The 20,640-nt window shown below is 39.8% G+C and overlaps 2 protein-coding genes across 2 annotated transcripts; one reads left to right on the forward strand and one right to left on the reverse strand.

Annotated features, from left to right (window-relative positions):
- The first annotated feature begins 10,557 nt into the window (after positions 1-10,557).
- On the forward strand, positions 10,558-14,707 carry LOC122664904 (leucine-rich repeat receptor-like protein kinase TDR). Its single transcript, XM_043860929.1, has 2 exons — positions 10,558-13,465; positions 14,254-14,707. The coding sequence occupies exons 1-2, from the start codon at positions 10,819-10,821 to the stop codon at positions 14,673-14,675; spliced, it is 3,069 nt and encodes a 1,022-aa protein (XP_043716864.1). The 5' UTR covers positions 10,558-10,818; the 3' UTR covers positions 14,676-14,707.
- A 367-nt stretch (positions 14,708-15,074) lies between these two features.
- On the reverse strand, positions 15,075-15,575 carry LOC122665981 (basic blue protein-like). Its single transcript, XM_043862098.1, has 2 exons — positions 15,389-15,575; positions 15,075-15,271 (listed from the first exon to the last, which is right to left on the reverse strand). The coding sequence occupies exons 1-2, from the start codon at positions 15,573-15,575 to the stop codon at positions 15,075-15,077; spliced, it is 384 nt and encodes a 127-aa protein (XP_043718033.1).
- Positions 15,576-20,640: the final 5,065 nt, after the last annotated feature.

Consider the following 20,640-nt stretch of genomic DNA (forward strand, 5'->3'; position numbering starts at 1 on the left):
GATTGTAATTTTACTCTCCAAGAATCTAAGGTGATTTAAAACCCTTCTACATTCCCACTAAAGCATCTCACTAAAACAATGACAGGTGATAATAAATATGGGCCCTTGTGCCAAAAACCTTTTTCTCATTTCTTGTCAAGGATATTGAATTTGGATCCCCTCTCCTGCAGGTAACCACTACAACCCATCTCACACCATTCATGAGGTGTGGACCCCACATCCCAAAAGTGGTCCCCACACCCTATGGACGGTGTGAGATGAGTTAGGGTTATTTGCAAGGGAGGGGACCTTGGCTTAAGGATATTCTCTTTCTTTAAAAAGGGTAAGGGACTTAGGTGGCACTAGCGTTTTTTGCTTTAATGCATGAAACATTTCTACCACTCTCTTTAAATGTATTCATGACCATTGGAAGACTTAGAGATAATTTGTGCAATAACATGTACATATGTCCCGAGTGCCGAATGGCCAGAGAGAACTCAACATATACAAATAGCCATTGTCGTTATTTGTGAATACTTGTACATTTTCATCCTCATCCGGCGCAGCTCCTTGGAATCCTGCTGCAGTGGATCTTCTAAAGGCAAAGTGTGATGCAGCCCTTTTAAAAGGAGGTTCTCATGGGGTTATTGGATATATTTATCGAGATAGTTTTGGTGCCCAAGATGAAGCGGTCTCAAAGCATGTTTTGTTTAACTCGGTGATAGTGGGTGAAGCTCTATCAATCTGTGCCGATCCATGACTCTGCTTCACGCCAAATCAATGGGTTGGGATCATATTATAGTGGAATCGAACAAATTAGAGGTTATATCATCAATTGCCAATCTAGGGAAAGCCGCAGTTCGTCTCACCATTGCGCCAATTAGCCATAATATTATTTGTGTAGCAGTCACATTTCGTTCAGTTTCGTTTTCTTGTATTTCCAGGACTAGTAATGGAATTGTTGATAACCTCGTGAAGAAGGCCTTGTCGATTTCATGTAAGACAGAATGGCCGCATTCTGTTCCTTGGCTTCATGAATTTGTTGTTCAGGAGACCTTACGTTGTTCATGATATATCTTCTCTTGAATGAATTCTCTTTTACCATTAAAAAAAAAGCAGTATACAAATATTAATTACTACAAAGATTAAAAAAAATCTTAAAAGATGGATTAAGTAATAAATTAATGAGATTGGAATTGGGATTACTAAAGGGAATGTCAATGTAATAGAGGGTTTCACATGCTCCTCTCTTATTCACCTTCAAAACCTTCATAATTTGGTTCTCCACTTGGAGTAGTAAGAAATGTTATGATGTGGAAAGAGAACCATTATTCATGACAAAAAGGAAAGGAAATAAAGGGGATGGAAGAGGTGTGGGGGTTAGGCCATGATTAATTTCGTCAAAGCTTATGTGCAATAGAGAGAGGGAACACAGTGGTCTATGAAGTCAAACTCCCAAGCATGCCAATTGGCCCAAGAAACAAGAGAGGAGGTGTGCCCACAGGCTTTTTTTCTTATCAAAGAAGGTGGGAACAAACTGTCCCCATGCACCGTTTCCTTTACCAAACACCAAATTTGCTTTGCTTTGAGCAGATAATGCATATACCAGTGTCTGTTCAAGTTTCCCTCCCATCATTCTCTAGGAAGACTCGATTAGTTTCTCCTCTTTTCTCAGTGTTGGGGTCTTCTCTGCTTGGTCGTTTTCTTCTTTGAATTATAATCTTGTTTATAGCTTGCATATACTAAATATATTTCTGATGTTGATTTTCTTGTGGGGTTACCCTGTCATGTCTCAATCATGTTTGAAGTTTGGTATCGATATTCGAATTCATTGGAGCAAACAATCATGTTGAAGTTGGCCAAATCTTAACAAATCCATTTGTCAATTCTTGTATGTCTAAATTTAAAAGGATTTTCTTAAGGTGATGAGAGAAATTTTCCTATAGACCTGCACCGTGAGTAAAGGACAGTGAGTAAAGGAAAAGTACATTCATCTACGGTCATAAATGTTCGATCTGCTCCCTATACTATGGAGTCAATAATATTTGAAAATTTTACATACTTTCCCTGAGATAAGACCAAATTATAGATCTACATGTGAGTTTTAGATATTTATGCATATCTCCCTTGTTTTCTAAAATGCCAAAATCTACAAATTACCTTAAAATTTCTTCTCCTTTGAGAATTGACATATAGACAAAGGTTTATATCGCTAAAATTGTAGCCTCTATAGAAACCAAAGGTGTAGGATAAACCAATGTCAACATGTGATTATAATGGGATAATTTTTACTTCATCAACTTGATTTGTAGGAAAATAAAAAATTAGAATGCATACAATACGATGGGTGGGTGGGTAATCATCTACTCATGTTGAAGTTTTAACTATACGATCTTCGAAATAATATTTTCAAAATAAGATCTCCAAGGCTAAGGATTTTAAAAACATGGCAAATAATCGGCCCCCTACACTCATTATATTAGTTTTGTGGCACAAGCATAGTTTTAGTGCATGGTCTCAGTTTGGGTATCGATTAGTCCCAAAATTGATATTATATCTAATATGTATTGGTCAGTAGCAGTCGTATTAGGCGATTTTGCCCTCAAAGATATTGATGTTATATATATTGTATTTTTTCCATTTTACCCTCTATTCGTACCATATTATCAATCCACTATTGACCATGTATCGATATTGGTGTCAATCAATATGATTGATTATCCTATATTCTTTTTATTAAAAAAAAAAACAACTAATCCTATACAGATTCATAAAACTATGGACACAAGAACAACTCTTGACGATTGGAGTGGTCTAATGAGTGAACAGGGAGAGTGTAGCCGTGGGGTCTGCTGAAGGACTCTAGCTTCTCTCTCAATTCTTTCATTAGAATTCTCTCATCAAGACCCAAACCATTAATTATGGTTTAGAAAAGGCAATTAATATTCATAATCCAGATTATTTATCAATTCAATAATGAAATTTCTTGACTAAGGCGTGGAGTCATTGAATTGGAATTTTGGTCAATTCAAAAGTCATTAAAACGTACTATCTTATGTTAAGTCCTAACCAACACTCTCTAGATCTTGGTTCAGGGTCATTCATCTCCAAACTAGTAGGAGTAGGACAAGCCAGGTTGGCCAAACTGAAATTGAGTATTTCAAATTCTCATTGTGGTTTACCTCTTTATGGTATAGAATATATTCTTAGGCTCCAAACAAGAAAAGAAATGATTCCAAAAATTTTGAATTTGAAAAGAAAAATAGATACAATAATCAATCATTATTTTTTTTTCTTTTCTTCGCATCAAACATAGTTTTTTTTTTTGGGGGGGGTGTGGTTACTATCTTGCAAACATTGCCATAGGAATTCTACGTGAGAGAATCGTACGGTGAGGATTAGGAAACGGGTGTCAGGATCCTAGTGTCATCCGTTCGTCACTCATTAAATGATGAAAATCGCAGGGTTATAAGCGTCAAATTTACAAAAGAAAGCTACAAGGGCGCGGAGGAATTTTAAGAGATCACGCGTGAGTAGGCTTAACCCTATCATGCGCAGTGGGGTCAGGTACGTAATCTGTACTCAGGTCAGGTTAGGTTTTTTTTTTTTTTTTTTTTTGGTAATCTCAAGTCAGGTTAGGTTAGGTCCCGTCATGCGTGAGAGTATGGAGTAGCATGTGCGAAGAGACGGATGATGCCAAGGCAGCTCGCAGTTGCTTGCTTCATAGTCACAGATTCGCTATTACGGGTCTCCGTCACAGGCAGAAGGAGGACTGGGAGGTTCCAGATGGAGGGGATGAAGGGGACAAAGGTCCTTGTGGGCCCCCGAGCACCCACATTCCCTGATCCCTACCCTTTTAAGGCTTTAACTGAGAGAGGTCCACTCTCAACTGTAGGCCCACTTTGCAATCATTACCTTGATCCTTGGGCCAAAATGGGCCAAGCCAACACAGGTAATTGGAGGGCATTTTTTGTCATTCTGTATCCCCCCTGCCAAACAGAAACATTGAGACTGAACCCCTTCCAGTAAGAAGCATAGCAACTTGGAGGGAGTGAGGGGTTTCAGGAAGGGATAGAAGCTTCAAGCATGGTTTTGGCCTTTTGGGTATGTTTGGTTGGCAAGAAAAGAAGAAATTTTTTTTAAAATTATCAGATGAAGACACGTGTTATTATTACTTGGAAAAAGGCTGGGCATGCTGCCGGGCTGCCCAGCCATGTGTCTGTCTCTCACCTTACCTCTTGTGAAATGACGCCTTGCCCAATCTATCCTGTGCTCTCCATTGGTGTATGTCGTTAGCTTGCAGAAAGCAAGCGGTGTGCCCAACCCTTATTATTCTTAGGGAAAAAAAATGCTAACTAATCACCGTGTGGTTCATGTGCCTAGACACAAGATCGTGTGAAATTATCACTCTACCCCTAGTGAACTAAGAAATCCTATTCAATCAAATGCTACTGTAAGCATTCTTATTGGTCCCCCGTGTTGATCTAGGCACTACATGGCTAGACAACAATCCCTCTTTGAATTTGAGGATCAATTTTCTCTTTTTGAAAATAGATAATTTGATTCAATTCACGGTTTTAGTCATGAAACTAAAATGAACCAAGAAAAGATTCCAACTTTTGAAACCAAAACCGAACTAATTTGATTCGATTTGTTTTAAATGACCAGTTTCGATTTTCAGTTCTATATTGACATCCAAAGCTTCCTATTGTCTAAACTTCTCGTGTAGGAAATTTTCAGCTAAGGAACCACTCGATCTCCTCTAGGTGATCCGTTCAGAGAAGAACTTTCTTGTCCCTGAATGAATGATAAATTTTGGCTTTTTGATAGGAATGTTTGGAATATGCTAGTTTAAATGCTAATAAAGAATGAAAGTGATACTTCTTTTCAATTTTAAATTGAAACAAAAAGGTGCAAATCTAAAATAACATTTCAACTTTGGATCTTTATGAGAAGGTTAAGCTTAAGTGCTTGAAAACAGAGCACCAATCATAAACTTACCATAAACAACATTTACTGTGGGTCAAGACCCGCAGTGGACTCATGAACGGCCATGATCCGCTTGAAAGAAAATCAAATGGTTGAGAACTAGAAGAAATCTCACTGCATTACTAACTTTACTATATTTACACTTTTTGGTGAGGTTATCAAGAAATTACGTCCCTCGATGGTTTTATGCCTGCCATGTGTCAAATTCTTTTAACATATATCCATGTAGGGAAAGATGGGAGCCATTTGATTAGAATTGGAGGAAGTAAAAAAATCTTCAATTAGTTAAAAGTGAAGCATCCCTCCCAAATCCCAATTAATTAGTTCAGTGAAAAACATCAATTTTCTTTTATTTTCACTTGATAAATAAAAAATTGCGAGCAAGCGATATAGGAGAGCTAAGGGTGTCAACGGGCCGGTTTTGGTTCGGGTTTTTTGGTTTCGTTGTGACTTTTATAAAAACCAAAATCAAACCATTAAGAAATATTCGGTTTCGGTGCGATTTCGGTTTCGGTGCAGTTTGGTTTCGTGTCAGTTTCGGTTTATGATAACGGGTTGATATCGGTTTAGATTCGATTTGGTACCGGTTTTATATAACTAGTAAGGTCCGGTTAGTGCTAATTTTTCTTCTCTTTCTCTTTTAAGTACATAAAATATTTCAAATACAATGCATCTTTGTATCCTATGTCCTATGGCCTATGGATACAATTGGTTGGGTAATTACTAACAAAGGATATGAGATAAAGTGAGAAACTATCACAACACATTTAGGGGGCAATGGGGCATTAGGCATTTAGTGATTTACTCATTTATCGGGTTAGGTCGGTTTGGTTTGGGTTCGGGCCTAACGGTTCGGGCTACCGGTGCACCGTCGGGCTAGCCCAAACCAAACCAAACCAAACCGTTTGCCTTTATGGATCCACAAACCGAACCAAACCATTAAGAGTTCGGTCCGATGTGGTCCGGGCTGGTTTGGGCCAGTTTCACCGATTCGGGTTGGGTATTGACACCCCTAAGGAGAGTGCACCAATGTGGTGCAACAAAATGGTGGCATAAATATGAGGGCAAACAGGTCATTTCATGTGAGGAGAAAAGAAATTAATACAAAGGTGTTATTGCGCCTTGTCGGGTCTGTGTTGGTGGTTCAGAGAACTTTTTCAAATAAAATTTTTATGAGGCGATGTTCTCTACCTGAGAGCACACGCGGGTGCAAGTTGTGTCCAGAGTCCCAGACACATGGGGTGGAATGGGGGGTCATTTCAACCATTCAAGGGGCGGGGCGATCATTGCACCCACCCCCCATGTGTCTGGGCGCATCTTGCGCCCCTAATTCAGAGAACATTTTCCTAAAATTTATCTCTCAAACTTCTAGGTGTGAAATGCTGAGTTTTCTATTAATGAAAAAAAAAAATACTGAGTTTTCTATTTCATTGGACTTGATTATTAATAAAGGTGTCGAGCATGTATCATCCTCTCCCCTCTCATTCAGAAAAGACACCTTTGCTCTCCTGTGTCTAACCCGATGATGTTGCTACTGACGAGAGGCGGCATATCCAAACCTCCGCCCAACCCCCCTCCCCCACCCGCCCCCCAAAAAAAAGCATAAATAAAACAAAAGGGAGAAAAGGAACAAATCAAGGACAGTCCAATTGGTTAGCTAGCTGCGGTCTTTGTGAAATCCCGCTGTTTTTTTTTTTTTTTTTTTGTGTGGTTTGGTTCACTCTCACACTTTTTCACCTTGTAACACACGCTCTCCTTCATGATCTTATGAGGCCCCTTATATATGAATTGTGATGCATCCCGTCCATGTAAGGGTGTTAAATGGGCTGATTTTGGTTAAACGATTTGGTTTAATTCGATTTTGACTTCTTGAGGATAGAAATCGTAATTAGACCATTTAACTAAACGATCTCATAATCAAAACCTGGACCGTTTGATAAACAGTTTCAATTAAATGATTCTATACGATTTTACACGGTTTTGGTTAGATGGTTCTGTACATATTTTCTACTTTATTTATTAATACTAGTTATTAGTTAATAATTATTACTTATTACTTACTAAGTTATTAGTTTGTTTTTTTGCAAAAAAGAAATCATTAATGAAGAAACATGACTGTTTAGTAGTTGTTACTTCCTAGGTTTTGATTTTTCGTTTATAAAATTTTTTTTTTGTTAAGCTTTCAAACGGTTAGGCAGTTTGATTATAATCGATTTTAATTGGATTACACGATTTGAAATTGTTGGATTAATCAATCTAAATTGAACCAAACCGATTAAATAAACGGTGTCATTTCTAAAACCATAATCGGACCATTTAACTAAACGATCTATCGATTTCGATTTAAACGATTCGATACGATTTCAATAAACGGTTTCGATTTAGTTTTGACACCCTTACTTCCATATATCCATTGGTTAGGCGTGAGAGATTCTATTACATATGAGTGGTGTATAGATCCCCTGCCTTTCTTTTTTCCCCTTTCCCGATAGGTCTTTATCATATCATATATGCAATGGTAAATAAACTTTAAAATTAAGAAAATAAGAACAAACTACATTGCTATTAACACAAGCATCTAAATTCCTATCTCTAGCTAGCACTGATAGCCAGCCTAGACGCTATAGAACTAATAGAGCTTGTCTTATGGTTAACGGAGACATCTAACTAGACATAATTACAGAAATCTGATTCAGAATATCAAACAACTCCCATGCCCAATCCTTCTGATTGCTCTGCCTTAGCCAAGTAACCCTTCACTGTCCAATTTGGATCCTCTACTGCCGAGCTGCCTAGACACGGTGAGGCATACAATGACTGCCTTACCCCTACCCGACTGCCTTGCCCGAGTGAGGGTAAGGCAGTCATTGCATACCTCACCGTGTCTAAGCAGCATGGTCCTACTGGGCAGCTCGGCGATAGAGGATCTGGATCCTTCACTGTCTACCCATATCTATACTTGCTTGAACCCTTTTGTCACCACTTGGAGCAAACCTTGCAGGATACTTCTAGTCTTTGATGCCAACAAACTTCCAATAAAATCATAACTTAGAGAAGCAAAGTAAAACTTATCTTGAAACAAGGCAACAGATGCCCAACCATTTATCATATATGGGCTTGGCAAAAACTACAAAGGGTTTTAGACCATCAATAGCCCCATGCTTTACTGGATCCAGATCTTCTACGGTGCAGCTGCCCTAGAGGCTTGAGCGGTGTAGACAGTTGTACGTGCAATGATTGCCTTACCCCAGCTCGGGCAAGCGTAAGGCGGTCATTATGCACGCGGCTGTGTCTGTGCCACTCAGGCTGCTAGGGAAGCTGCTCCGTAGAGGATCTGTTTCCATGCTTTAATGGCTAGAGACATCATAGTGTTACGCACAGGTCTTAGGTTCTAGATTGTGCTGCAACATAAAGGTGGATTTACAAAATATGGCAGTGATTCGGTGTAGCTATGGTACGGTCTTACTCCCTACTCTTACATAGTCATGAACATTGTCAACTAGTGGTTGTTGTCAAGGAGTCATCTTTACATAACGGTAGGCCTTTCTTTGCTGGAGCGCTCAAGCAAATGATGGTCTGAGATCTAAGGTAAGATAAAAAAAAATTAAAAAAAATCCATTTTTAAAGGAGAATCAAGGGTAAATTTATCCGCTACGGCGATATCAATCCGATATCGTATCAATTTCCAGATTGACTGATACTTGTTCCGATATACGCACTAAAACCACACATACAGTTTTTATGGTTTTCAAAAATATAAATTCAATTTCCTCAAAATACAATGGTTGGTGGAAAAGAGAAGTTGTTGAACATGTAACCAATGGAGGTTACCAAGAAATTATTGTCTTACTAATGACATGATTAAAAAATGTAGGTATAAAGTAATTTTAGTTACAACTTACAATTTGTACAATCTAAGCATTCTTTTTGTTTCAAGTATATTTTTTTAATTTTTGTGGGGGGTTTAACCTTTGTGCAAGTCGAATTTAAGAAAAGAAAAAGGACTTGTTTGTTGTCATTATTCAAAATTCAAATCTTTAGAAAGCTACGATTAAAAAAAAGGGTAAAAGAAGGGAATGAGATTTTGTCAGGAGATGGGCTTTAGCTATGGCTGCCTGGCTGCCCCTCTATCTTATCTTATAGGTACTTTAAACATTTATTAACCATTTTAATAATTTCAAAGCAAATTAATGCTCATCATACAAAACCTTACTAAAGTCTAACTGACATAATAAAGCAACTAGATTTTGGGAAAGTTATTTCAGTAGTTTGGCAAATATATCCCCATCAACGTTCCAAACCATTCTCTTGCTCAAATCCATTATGAGGCATTGTAGACTTTCTAACATATTTCAAAGACTCGCGCCAATATGTATCTTGCGTTTATCATTATTGTTTTTTTTTTTTTCTTTTTTTATTTAAAGGAGGATCAATTCCAAGCCAATTTGGGTAGAAGCGGGATCGGGGCCCTAGAATCGATCCGGTTTAACTAAAAGATGAAGAAAATGGGATTGGATCGGATCGGTGGATCAGATTTAATTCAGGGATATGTAAGCATTGGTAGGAATAGAGATCGGTGTCCTTCAATTACAATTCCAGTCACGAATCTTCGAACCATGATCCAGACCTCCCTTAGTTGCCTTAGTTGGTAAGCAAGGACTCAGGAGTTAGGACCATAGTTTGAGGAATCGATATTGGATCAACAGAATCACCCTTGTCGAATAGGTATTCAATCCTGTACGGAGAGGATTGTTTGGCCCATTTTCAATCCCTGCTTCGTTGTTCCGCCTGGAACTTCAAGCTTGTTGTAAACCGTTTCTTCTTTCAATAAAATTTTCTCTCAACCAAAAAAAGAGAATAGGTATTGATCAAGAACGATCTAGATTTTGGGAACAACTTCGTATCAATGGATTGGTACGGAATACGAATGAAAGGTAAAAGGATAAAACAAAAATTTAAATGAAAACTAAAGATAAATCTGTCTGGTTTGGGCTATCCAGAGCAGTATCAGACCAAGGCTGATCCAATATCTGATACCGATTCCTAAGGACTACCCAATTGATGGGTCGTATGTGTATATCTTGATAATAAAAAAAAAACCCATAACACGAATCAAAACATGATTTGAGGAATTAGAATAAGATCCCATGAATTGATAGCTTATAACTTGATTCTTGTAAATTTTAATAAGATTTCTGAGATTATTGAATCAAAAACTCCAAAAAACTAGTTTTAACTGATTTCATGTGGGGATCCCATCCCTTCCAAATTCCTTCTCTTGAAACCTTATCAGAATGACACTGAAATGTCCACTTGGTTAGCAGTTAGGTAGTCAATGTCCATGAAACAGTTCAGCTAATGATCATCATATATTTTCTATTATCTCCGTCTTTAAGAATAAGTGACAACGAACCAGAGAATAAGAGTAACAACTAAAATTAAATACAGGGAGGAAATCGATGGGAGATTTAAAGATTTAAATACCTTCTCGGATCCAGTGAAATACACAGGTTTATCATTTTCTTGTTAATCCAAATATAAAGGAAACTAGGAATGATGAAAAAGAGAACATCAGCCAACAAAAGAAAAGGGAAAGATAGAGAAAGGGGAAGTAGGAAATGAGTAGTAATAGACATCTACAGGGAAGAGATTAGAGAAAGAAGGCAATATTTTTCTCTCTTTTCATTTTCCCTCTCCAAAGACAACACAAACCCACTGAAGCAATCATCATGAAACACCCTCTGCACCCAGCAGCACTCCCAAAAAGTGTTTCTCTCCATCGAAATCTCCCCTCTCTTAAATCCACTTCTGTAAACTCCATTCAATTCTCAAATTCACACCCAAAAAACCATGAAACCCAGTTCTCCTTTCTCAGTTTCCTTCTTCTTCTTCTTCATCTTCTTATTGAAAGCTACTTTGGTCCTCTCTGCAACTCTCCCTCTTCAACTAGTCTCTCTTCTCTCCCTTAAAGCTTCTTTGAAAGACCCTCTCTCCAGTCTCCATGACTGGAATCCAAACACCCTCTCTACGAATACTGGTTTATCTAACCCTGTCTGGTGTTCCTGGTCTGGCGTTGTATGTGACCAGAAAACCTCACAAGTTACTTCTCTTGATCTCTCTCATAGAAACCTCTCCGGATTGATCCCACCCGAAATCCGATTTTTGTCTGAGTTGAACAACTTAAACCTCAGCTGGAATGCCTTTGATGGAGCTTTCCCGACCACCATTTTTGAATTATATAAGCTCAGGACTCTTGACATCAGCCGCAACAACTTTAGTTCCATTTTCCCTCCAGGGATCTCCAAGCTCAGGTTTTTAACTGTTTTTAACGCTTTCAGCAACAGTTTTACGGGTTCGTTGCCACAAGAAATTATTGGGCTTCGGTTTCTCGAAGAGCTCAACCTCGGTGGGAGCTTCTTCCAAGGAAGTATTCCAGCAGTTTATGGTGGTTTGCCGAGTTTAAAGTTTCTACATTTAGCTGGAAATCTGCTACAGGGACCGATTCCAACTGAGTTGAGCTTCTTGTCTCGGCTCGAACACTTGGAGATCGGTTACAACGAGTTCTCTGCTGGGATTCCGGTGGAGTTATCTCTGTTATCGAATCTCAAATACGTCGACATTGCGAATGCGAGTCTATCTGGTTATCTACCATCCGAGCTCGGGAATTTAACACTTCTCGAGTCTCTGTTTCTCTTCAAGAACAGGTTTATTGGTGAAATTCCGGTGAGTTTTTCCAGTTTGGTAGCTCTGAAAGCTCTTGATTTATCAGATAATCGTCTATCAGGCCCGATTCCAGAAGGGTTTTCTTCATTGAAGGAGCTGACCATCTTGAGCTTAATGGACAATAAGTTGACTGGTGAAATCCCCGACGGAATCGGCGAGTTTATCAACCTTGAAGAATTAAATCTTTGGAACAATTCTCTCAGTGGGAATCTCCCAGATAAGCTAGGCTCAAATGCAAAGTTAAAGAAGCTCGACGTGTCTTCGAACTCGCTCAGCGGTCCGATTCCACCGAGTCTCTGCCTCGGGAACAGACTAGCGAAGCTCATACTCTTCTCCAACAGGTTCGATTCCGAAATCCCTCCAATACTCGCAAATTGCACTTCTTTATGGAGGCTTCGCATCCAAGATAACAGACTCACAGGCGCGATTCCTCCCGGTTTTGGTCTATTACCGAACCTGACTTTCATGGACTTCAGCATGAACAATCTCAGCGGTGATATCCCAAGAGATCTCGGCGATTCTGTGAGGTTGGAGCTTGTCAACATTTCTCGAAACCCATTAGGAACCGCGTTGCCTTCTAACATATGGAGCGCACCTAACTTACAGATCTTCTCTGCGAGTTCCTGCAAACTTAAAGGGAAAATTCCCGATTTCATCGGTTGCAGAAGCTTGTATAAGCTTCAAATGGAGGGTAATTCACTAAATGGAAGTATTCCATGGGACATCGGGCATTGTGAGAAGCTAATCTACTTGAGTCTTCAACACAACTCTCTCACTGGAATCATTCCCTGGGAGCTCTCAACGCTGCCTTCGATAACAGACGTAGATATCTCTCACAACTTCCTCACTGGTACGATTCCGTCCAACTTCGGCAACTGCACTACTTTGGAGAGCTTCAACGTCTCGAACAACCAGCTTACCGGGCCGATCCCCTCTTCTGGTACACTCTTTCACCCATCGTCGTTCTCTGGCAACGAAGGCCTCTGCGGCGGTATCATCGAGAAGCCTTGCGCGTCTGAGATCAACACCGACGATTCAAACTCCCGGCGGCAACCGAAGAAGACAGCCGGAGCGATTGTGTGGATCGTGGCTACAGCGTTTGGGGTAGGACTCTTCATCCTGATCGCAGGTAGTCGATGCTTCCGCATGAATTATAACCGTCGATCTGTTGATGAACAACGGACTGGGCCATGGAAGTTGACCGCGTTCCAAAGGTTGGATTTTACGGCGGATGATGTAATGGAATGCTTATCGATGAGTGATAAGATTATCGGGATGGGGTCAGCTGGAACGGTGTACATGGCGGAAATGCCAGGTGGCGAGATCATAGCGGTTAAGAAGTTATGGAGTAAGAACAAAGAGACGGTGCGGAAGCGACGTGGGGTGTTGGCAGAGGTTGATGTGTTAGGGAATGTGAGACACCGTAATATAGTGAGATTGTTAGGGTACTGCAGCAACAACGAGAGCACGCTGCTGTTGTATGAGTACATGCCTAATGGGAGTTTGGATGACTTGTTGCATGGAAAGAACAAGGCACAGAATCTGGTGGCGGATTGGCTCACCCGGTACAAGATAGCAATGGGCATAGCTCAGGGTATCTGTTACCTTCACCACGACTGTGACCCTGTTATCGTGCACCGTGATTTGAAGCCTAGTAATATCTTGTTAGATGCTGAGATGGAAGCCAGAGTGGCTGATTTTGGTGTCGCCAAGTTGTTCCAGATCGACGAATCCATGTCGGTCATTGCCGGTTCCTATGGCTACATTGCGCCAGGTACAACCCGTCCTATACTCCTGTAACTCCAGTTTTGGCATTTCCTCTGTTTAGTCTGTTACGTGCAATCCCTTCCCTGGTCACTGACAGAAGGTTCAAAACCGTGCTATCTTGCGCTATTATAGGCGCATGTTAGCATTGGTCAGTCGCGACTCAAGAGCGACCGAGACAACTAGTGTTGCAACAGGATCAAGATAGACCGATCTTTTTAAAATCCCAACTCAACCCTAAGGCTTCTTAATTGGACTCAGACTTGACTCGATCTTAACTCAAGGTTAGAAAAATCCAACCTTAGCTCATCCTGATTGCCCTTATCATGGGAAGGAAGTAAGATGCATGGGCTGGTCTGGTCAGGCTGGGAAGAAGAAGAAGAAGGCAGGGTTGGGTTGGGCCTGGCTAGGCTCAGTCTGAGGTTTTAACCTTAATTCGACTGACCCACTTAGGCCGAAAATTTCCAACCCCGACCCACCCTGAGGGTAAAGCTGTATCCACCCACGTCTCGTTCGTGCTCAGGGTAGGCTCGGGGCAAACTTGCACCTCTAGAGTCTAGAGACAACTGGAGATTGTAGAAGATTCAGATTTTCTTCCTTTCGGCTATTTGGCCTTTTGGGCGCCGTGAATTTTGACTGTTCATCTGCGTGAATCTTGTGATATTGTTCTCGTGATTTAAACCTTCTTTTTTGTTTTCTCTTTTTTAACTTTTCTGAAAGAATATTACTAGACTGTAAAAGTGAAGCTCGCATCGAGATATGGATTGAGAGGTTCTTCTTTTTGTTTGATGTTTGCAGAGTACGCATATACGTTGCAGGTAGACGAGAAGAGTGATATATACAGCTTTGGAGTGGTGTTGATGGAGATATTAAGTGGGAAGAGATCAGTGGAAGCAGAATTCGGTGATGGGAATAGCATTGTAGACTGGGTGAGATCTAAGATAAAGAACAAAGATGGTGTGACTGATATCCTTGACAAGAATGCTGGCGCGTCTTGTGTGTCGGTGAGGGAGGAGATGATGCTTCTACTAAGAGTTGCATTGCTCTGCACCAGTCGGAATCCCGCCGACCGGCCCTCCATGAGAGACGTTGTCTCAATGTTGCACGAAGCCAAGCCCAAAAGGAAGTTGCCCAGCGGTGCCGACAATGCCACCCATGGCGGTGGTGCCGGTGGTGGTTGTGGTGGTGGTGCTCCTTTGGTTGAGAAGCCAGACTGTTAATATAATATAATTCGGATTTCGTGCTTTACTTTTGTTTTCTTTTTCTTTTCTAAAATTGTGGGGATTGGTATAGTATAGGAGTGTAGGACAAGGAATTTTTCTTTTCTTTTTCTCTCTTCTTTTTATTTTATTTTTATTTTTTGTCATGGAATTTCATTTCAAAATTTTCTTAAAAGCCATGTAAGGTGAGGTGATTTGTTTCATGGAAGGACATCAATAGTGAGCCAACCTTTATTTCCAGTAAAATAGAAATAGGATTAAAATTAGAAATATTATTATAAAAAGAGAAATTAAGAATTACAAAGGTTGAGTAATGACTACTAATAAGTAGTACTTCCATCGTTCTTCTTATAAAAATAAAAAATAATAAGGAGAAGATGGCCGGCCGGGGTAGATCGATCATAGTACATCAACTTTTATTCTCATCCCATATCCACAATAATCTGGGACGGTAGAAATGAAGTAATTAGAGCCTTTCTGGAGCGTAAACTTATCGTTCCCGGAGTAGTATCTCTTGGTTTCATTGTTCGTCTGGCATTGTTGGAATTCTTTTGCATCCACCTTAGCCACACCATATTGGTTCTTGGACTTGAACACTATAATTAAAAAAAAAAACACAATTAAATGGGAAGTTAATTAATTTCTAATGAGACAAAGACCACAAGAAAATTAAATTGATGACAATGGATGATGAATCAAAAGTTACTAATTACCTAAAACATCTCCTTCCTTGAAGTGTTTGTTATTAGGCCAATTCATAATCTTGAAATCTAGGTCCCAACCTTTTTTATCCCCCACAGTGTAAACGGTTCCTTGTCCTTGAGATCGGACGATCTCACATTGGACGAGAAGGCAGAGCACCGCAATGCTCAGGGCGGCAGCACCAAGGATTCCGGCCATCTTTGAATGAGAATAACAATTTTCTGCAACTTTAGTTTTATTTTTCCAACTTTAGTTTATTTCCATGTATTATTATAGACGGCTAGAGAGAGAGAGAGATTTTTTGGCAAACAAGCAGTTAGTTAAATTGTGTTCTCCTCACAAAATCAGGAAATAGGGGTGATATGGTGTGGACCTTATATAGTGTATTGCTGGCTAAACATCTTTTTTTAATGGAATCAGGTTCTTCATACTTATCTATTTGGGTAAATTACACGTCATTCTTTGGTTTTCAAACGAAACTCGGATGATCCCTTGGTTTTTTAAAAAACTCAAATCACCTCCTCTACGGTAACGCTGTTAGTCTACTGTTAATTATTAGTGTGAAAGGATTATTTTACCCTTATACTAAAATATTAGAATTAAATTTACAATACTACTCTTCCTTCATCTTCAACATTAGTCAAGGATAGTTTAGGGATTTAAATTTATTTAACTGGTCGACATCATCACTTAACAATATAAAACTAAAGGTAGAGACTAATTTGTCATATTGGGGTCTAAATCAGGGAGTGATTTGAATTTTTTCAAAAATCAGGAGATGATCTGAGTTTCGTTTGAATTTACCCTATCTATGTTTATCATCCGAGAATACGTGAAATTGACCTAAAATGCATACCAAATGCATCCTAAAATACAGTTTTAGAACTAATAATTAACCCGCTCACCTGACATGTTAAGGTCTGGCTAACTACTTACTAGGTCTAGTTGACAAAAATGTTGGATGGGTCTTTGATTTCTGATTCAGATTTGTCATAAGAGATCATGGGTTCCCACTTCACACTATCAAATAGTATTTGGTCTACAACTGTATTAATGTCTTTTTTATTAAATATTGATTATATTCAATCTACAATCTAAGGATGCTGTAGGTGGTCACGTGGTTTCTGCGCTCAGACATAAGAGTATGAAATTACTTTCATGTCCCATGTGAAATAAAATGTCCATTCATGCTGATGTCCCTGCATGCTTTCATTGGCTTCTGTTCTGATGGAGAGGTTACATGACCAAGCAGCAATCTCTTGCCCTTAATCTAGGACACCATACAACTGATTGGTGCCTTGTCTGTAAAGTGCAGACTTCCAAGAGATCATGGGCTTGATTCCCCCCTCCCCCCCCCCCCCCCCCCTACTCTCTAAGATAAGATAGAACCAAAAAATAAAAAAGAAAAACAACACGAGGGGAGATTTTTTGGTAGGTAAAGGTGGGAGTGAAACTGGGCCGGGTTTTTTAAACCCTAACCCAACCTTGCCCTAATTGACCCTGAAATTTGTTAAGGCATGGTTGGCCCTAACTTGCCTTGCTTTTTTGCCATTTATGTCATCCAATGCATTCAAAAAATGAGACACATGTGATTGGATTAAAAAATTTAGCCAAATTTTAAATGTAAATATATTCATTCAATAGATAAATTAGCCTTTTTTGGTAAATCAATAAATAATTATATACCAAAAAAATGTATAAAATATAAACAATAAATTGCAAATCATAATCTAACACAGGGTCAGATCAAACTGGGCTTAGCCCAAGGCTAGGACCTGAAAATTTCAACTCTAATCCATCCTTAGGGTTGAAAAATTCGCCCAAGCCCTATTCAGGCTTAAGACGAGCTCGGGGCAACAGAGCCAATCTTACACCCCTAAGTAGAGGATTGAACAACTCAAAGTTCAAATCGACCACAAGTAATACGGATCTTTATCCCCTCAATTTGTCTGCCCCTCAATTTCCTCAATTCCATCGAATAGGGGAACAGAAATGACCACCTAATCTCTTGCCCGAATACACTGCCCAAGGTGAGGTCCACTTCCCTCTATTAGAGGGAATTGAGGAAATTGCCGGACAGACAGATTGAGGTGATATTTTTCCAAGTAATACCGGACGCTTGAGCATTGGAGGGTGTGATGGGTAGAGATGAGACTCGTGGGTTGGGAAGCTCTCTCAGCTTGCGGGTCCCAAATTTCAATCAATGGATGGACTGGAAAACAGGGTTTGGGTATATCCTCGAAATAGAGGATTTGATGAGCAAATATTTAATTTCTTTTACGGTAAAGAATTTAGGTACTGTTTGGATTTTGGTCCCCTGTTTTTTGTTTTTCTTTTCTCTGATTGGTAGAAAGTTCAATGTCCCATATTAGAATTTCCATTTGGGGTTGGTATGAAGGTATCCAGCGGAGAAAAAACTGTTTCTTTAATTAGTGGATTTATTTTTTTGGGGGGTAAAATTAGTGGATTTTACTACATAAGAGATTAGTCTTATATCCTTTTGTGTTACATATTACATTTTTTTTTTGGGTATTGTGTGTTACATGTACATATTACTTCACTATGGCAAACAACTACTAGCTCAGTTGGTTGGTGGCATTGCAAGTTGGAGCATGCCTCCCAGGAGGTCAAGGGATCGATTCTCCTAGATTGCATATTGTGCCAAAAAAAGGCACCTTTCTCCCCCTCCCCCCCTAGTTGTAGATTGTGGGCTTGTCTTAGCCTTCCCCTTAGCTTGTAGTTGACCTATGGGCTCTTGAGTAGGATAGTCCTAAAAAAAAAAAAGTTCACTATAGATAAAACTAATTGAAGAAAAAAAAGGGAAAATTACAAGATTAGGCAAAATCAGGTTTGCTTTTACAAAACTAGCCACTCATTGTTTCAGTTAACAAAAATATACTCTTTTGGGTTTGGGTTTACAAAATTAACCAAAACAGTATTTCTCTGTCAATAAAAGATTTTTTTGGACAGCTTTACCCCCACCTCCCTTCCTCCAATCGCGTCTCTTCCACGATACCCTTTTCTTCTTCTTCCTGTAGATTTCTCCTCAAACGAACAATGTTCGTCAAAATCGAATTGGTCGAATTGGAAGTAGTAGTCCCCATAGAACCACAGATCCTCAGATCCAAAGAATTTTAACCATTGATGTCTTGGAGTTGTTGATTGAGGTGGGTTCTCTGAGACGGCTTCTAAGACATGAGCAACGACGCCATTAACTTCACCCGTGCTGGAGGAATTGGAGGAGGAACTATCATCGTTCCTCCTATAGGAGAAACCCACAAGCAATAGCGAAGAGAACATGCAAGAGGTTGACTGAATCCCAATTCCTCTTCACTGAATTGGGTTTGAAACCCTAAGAAGCGAAGAAATTACAAAAAAAAAGGAGGAATGTGACAATGGAGAGCAACACGATCGACAAAGAATGATTAAGGAGAGACGATGAACGGTGATTGTAGAGATGATGTAGAGTGTTGTTGGTTTGTAGCCAAAAGGGTGTCACCAGATCTCCATCTTCTTCCATTATCAAACATGATTGTATTATGGTTCTCTATCAATTGTAGAGGAGTTTTAATAACAGAATTACACCTGTCAAAGAATCAGTCAATAACCAATCTCAATTAAATCACTAACGTCTCTACCTAATGTTTATCTTGTATAGACTGGTTTCCTTATCCAAAGGAACCATTCACCATAACGTCACTGAAGTCTCTTATCTCATGTAAACCACTCAGCTGTTCTAGTAGAGTTAAAACTCTCTCCAGCACTTGTATAAATTCATATGGATACTTCAATACAAATCATCCTTTTGAATCTCTTAATTATCTAGTCTTTTATGGTATTAGAGCCTTCTGACTAGCGTCACTTTTATTTCTGCAACTTTTTTTTCTCTCCTTCTTCAACGTCATGTCGACCAACTCTTCCACGTCTGATGTAAATTTCAATCCCTTCTCTGCTTCCAATCTGTCCTCAGGACTAAATCTTTTGGCCAACATCACAAATCTAGTTTCTCTTAAACTAGATCGCAATAACTTCCTATTGTGGCGTTCCCAGTTCGTGCCGATCCTTCGTGATACCCAGATGTATGGCTACCTCGATGGTTCTTTGCCATGTCCATCACTAACCACGAACCATCCATTTGAACTCCATGACCATATTACTGGATTAATGCCACCCCGAACCTTATGGAAGGTTCCACCGTGGTAAGGCATACACCTGATAGTGATCTCATCCTTTATGTCCTCGGCTTGGTCCTGGTTATGAGTCCTTTGTCACTGCTATTATGACTAGGACTGATCCATTCAATTTGGAAGACCTACATAGTCTCCTATTAAGTCATGAGCTGCATCTAGAATAGTTCAAACCTGTGATCGAATCATCCACAATGGCTCTTCTTTCTACCAATACGGTACAACCACCACCATATAAAGGTCAGCCTTCTCAATCATCCAACCGCAAATGATGGAAAACCCTCTGACATGCAATATAGAGGGCGCGGTCGTGGACGAGGACGACACCAGTCACAAGGGCGTTGCAACAATGATGGTCGTTCTATTTGTCAAATATGCTCCAACACCTCTACCAAAGTACAGCTTGGTTATTTGCCAAGTGCCAATCCTATAGTGCCCACAATAAGAAATGTTCCAATTCGTGGCCCTACTCATGTTGCACCAGCTCCATTAATGGATATCTAACCAACCGAGCACCAGCACTTGCCTACAAATGTTGAAGCACCAGCTCCCATGGCCCCATATATGCCATCCTCCTCTTCACTAAGTACACCATCTATTGCTTGGTTCTCTCCCATTAGTACCTCAGCAAGCAAATCAGAATGTTCATCTAATGGTAACCAGGTCGAGAGATGGCACAAGAATCCCTAGAGTACTTTGTGCCACCAAATATCCATTACTATGTGCCTTTCATACAGGCGTTCCAAATGAACCAACATGCTTCACCGAGGCAAATAAGTGTATTGATTGGTGCCGTGCAATGTCTAGTGAATTTGATGCTCTACTTCGAAATGGTACTTGGTCTTTAGTACCTAAACACCCTCAGCACAATGTTGTAGGTTGTAGATGGGTATATAGAGTCAAACAGAAACCAGATGGAAGTGTCAAGCGCTTCAAAGCGCGTTTGGTCACTAAAGGATATCATCAACATGCAGGGGTTGATTATGAGGATACATTCAGTCCTGTGGTTAAACCCACAACAGTTCGAACTGTATTGACCATTGCAGCAAGCCGAAATTGGAAAATCCAACAATTAG

The sequence above is a fragment of the Telopea speciosissima genome, chromosome 6 (genome assembly GCF_018873765.1).
Source record: "Telopea speciosissima isolate NSW1024214 ecotype Mountain lineage chromosome 6, Tspe_v1, whole genome shotgun sequence".
Lineage (NCBI taxonomy): Eukaryota > Viridiplantae > Streptophyta > Magnoliopsida > Proteales > Proteaceae > Telopea > Telopea speciosissima.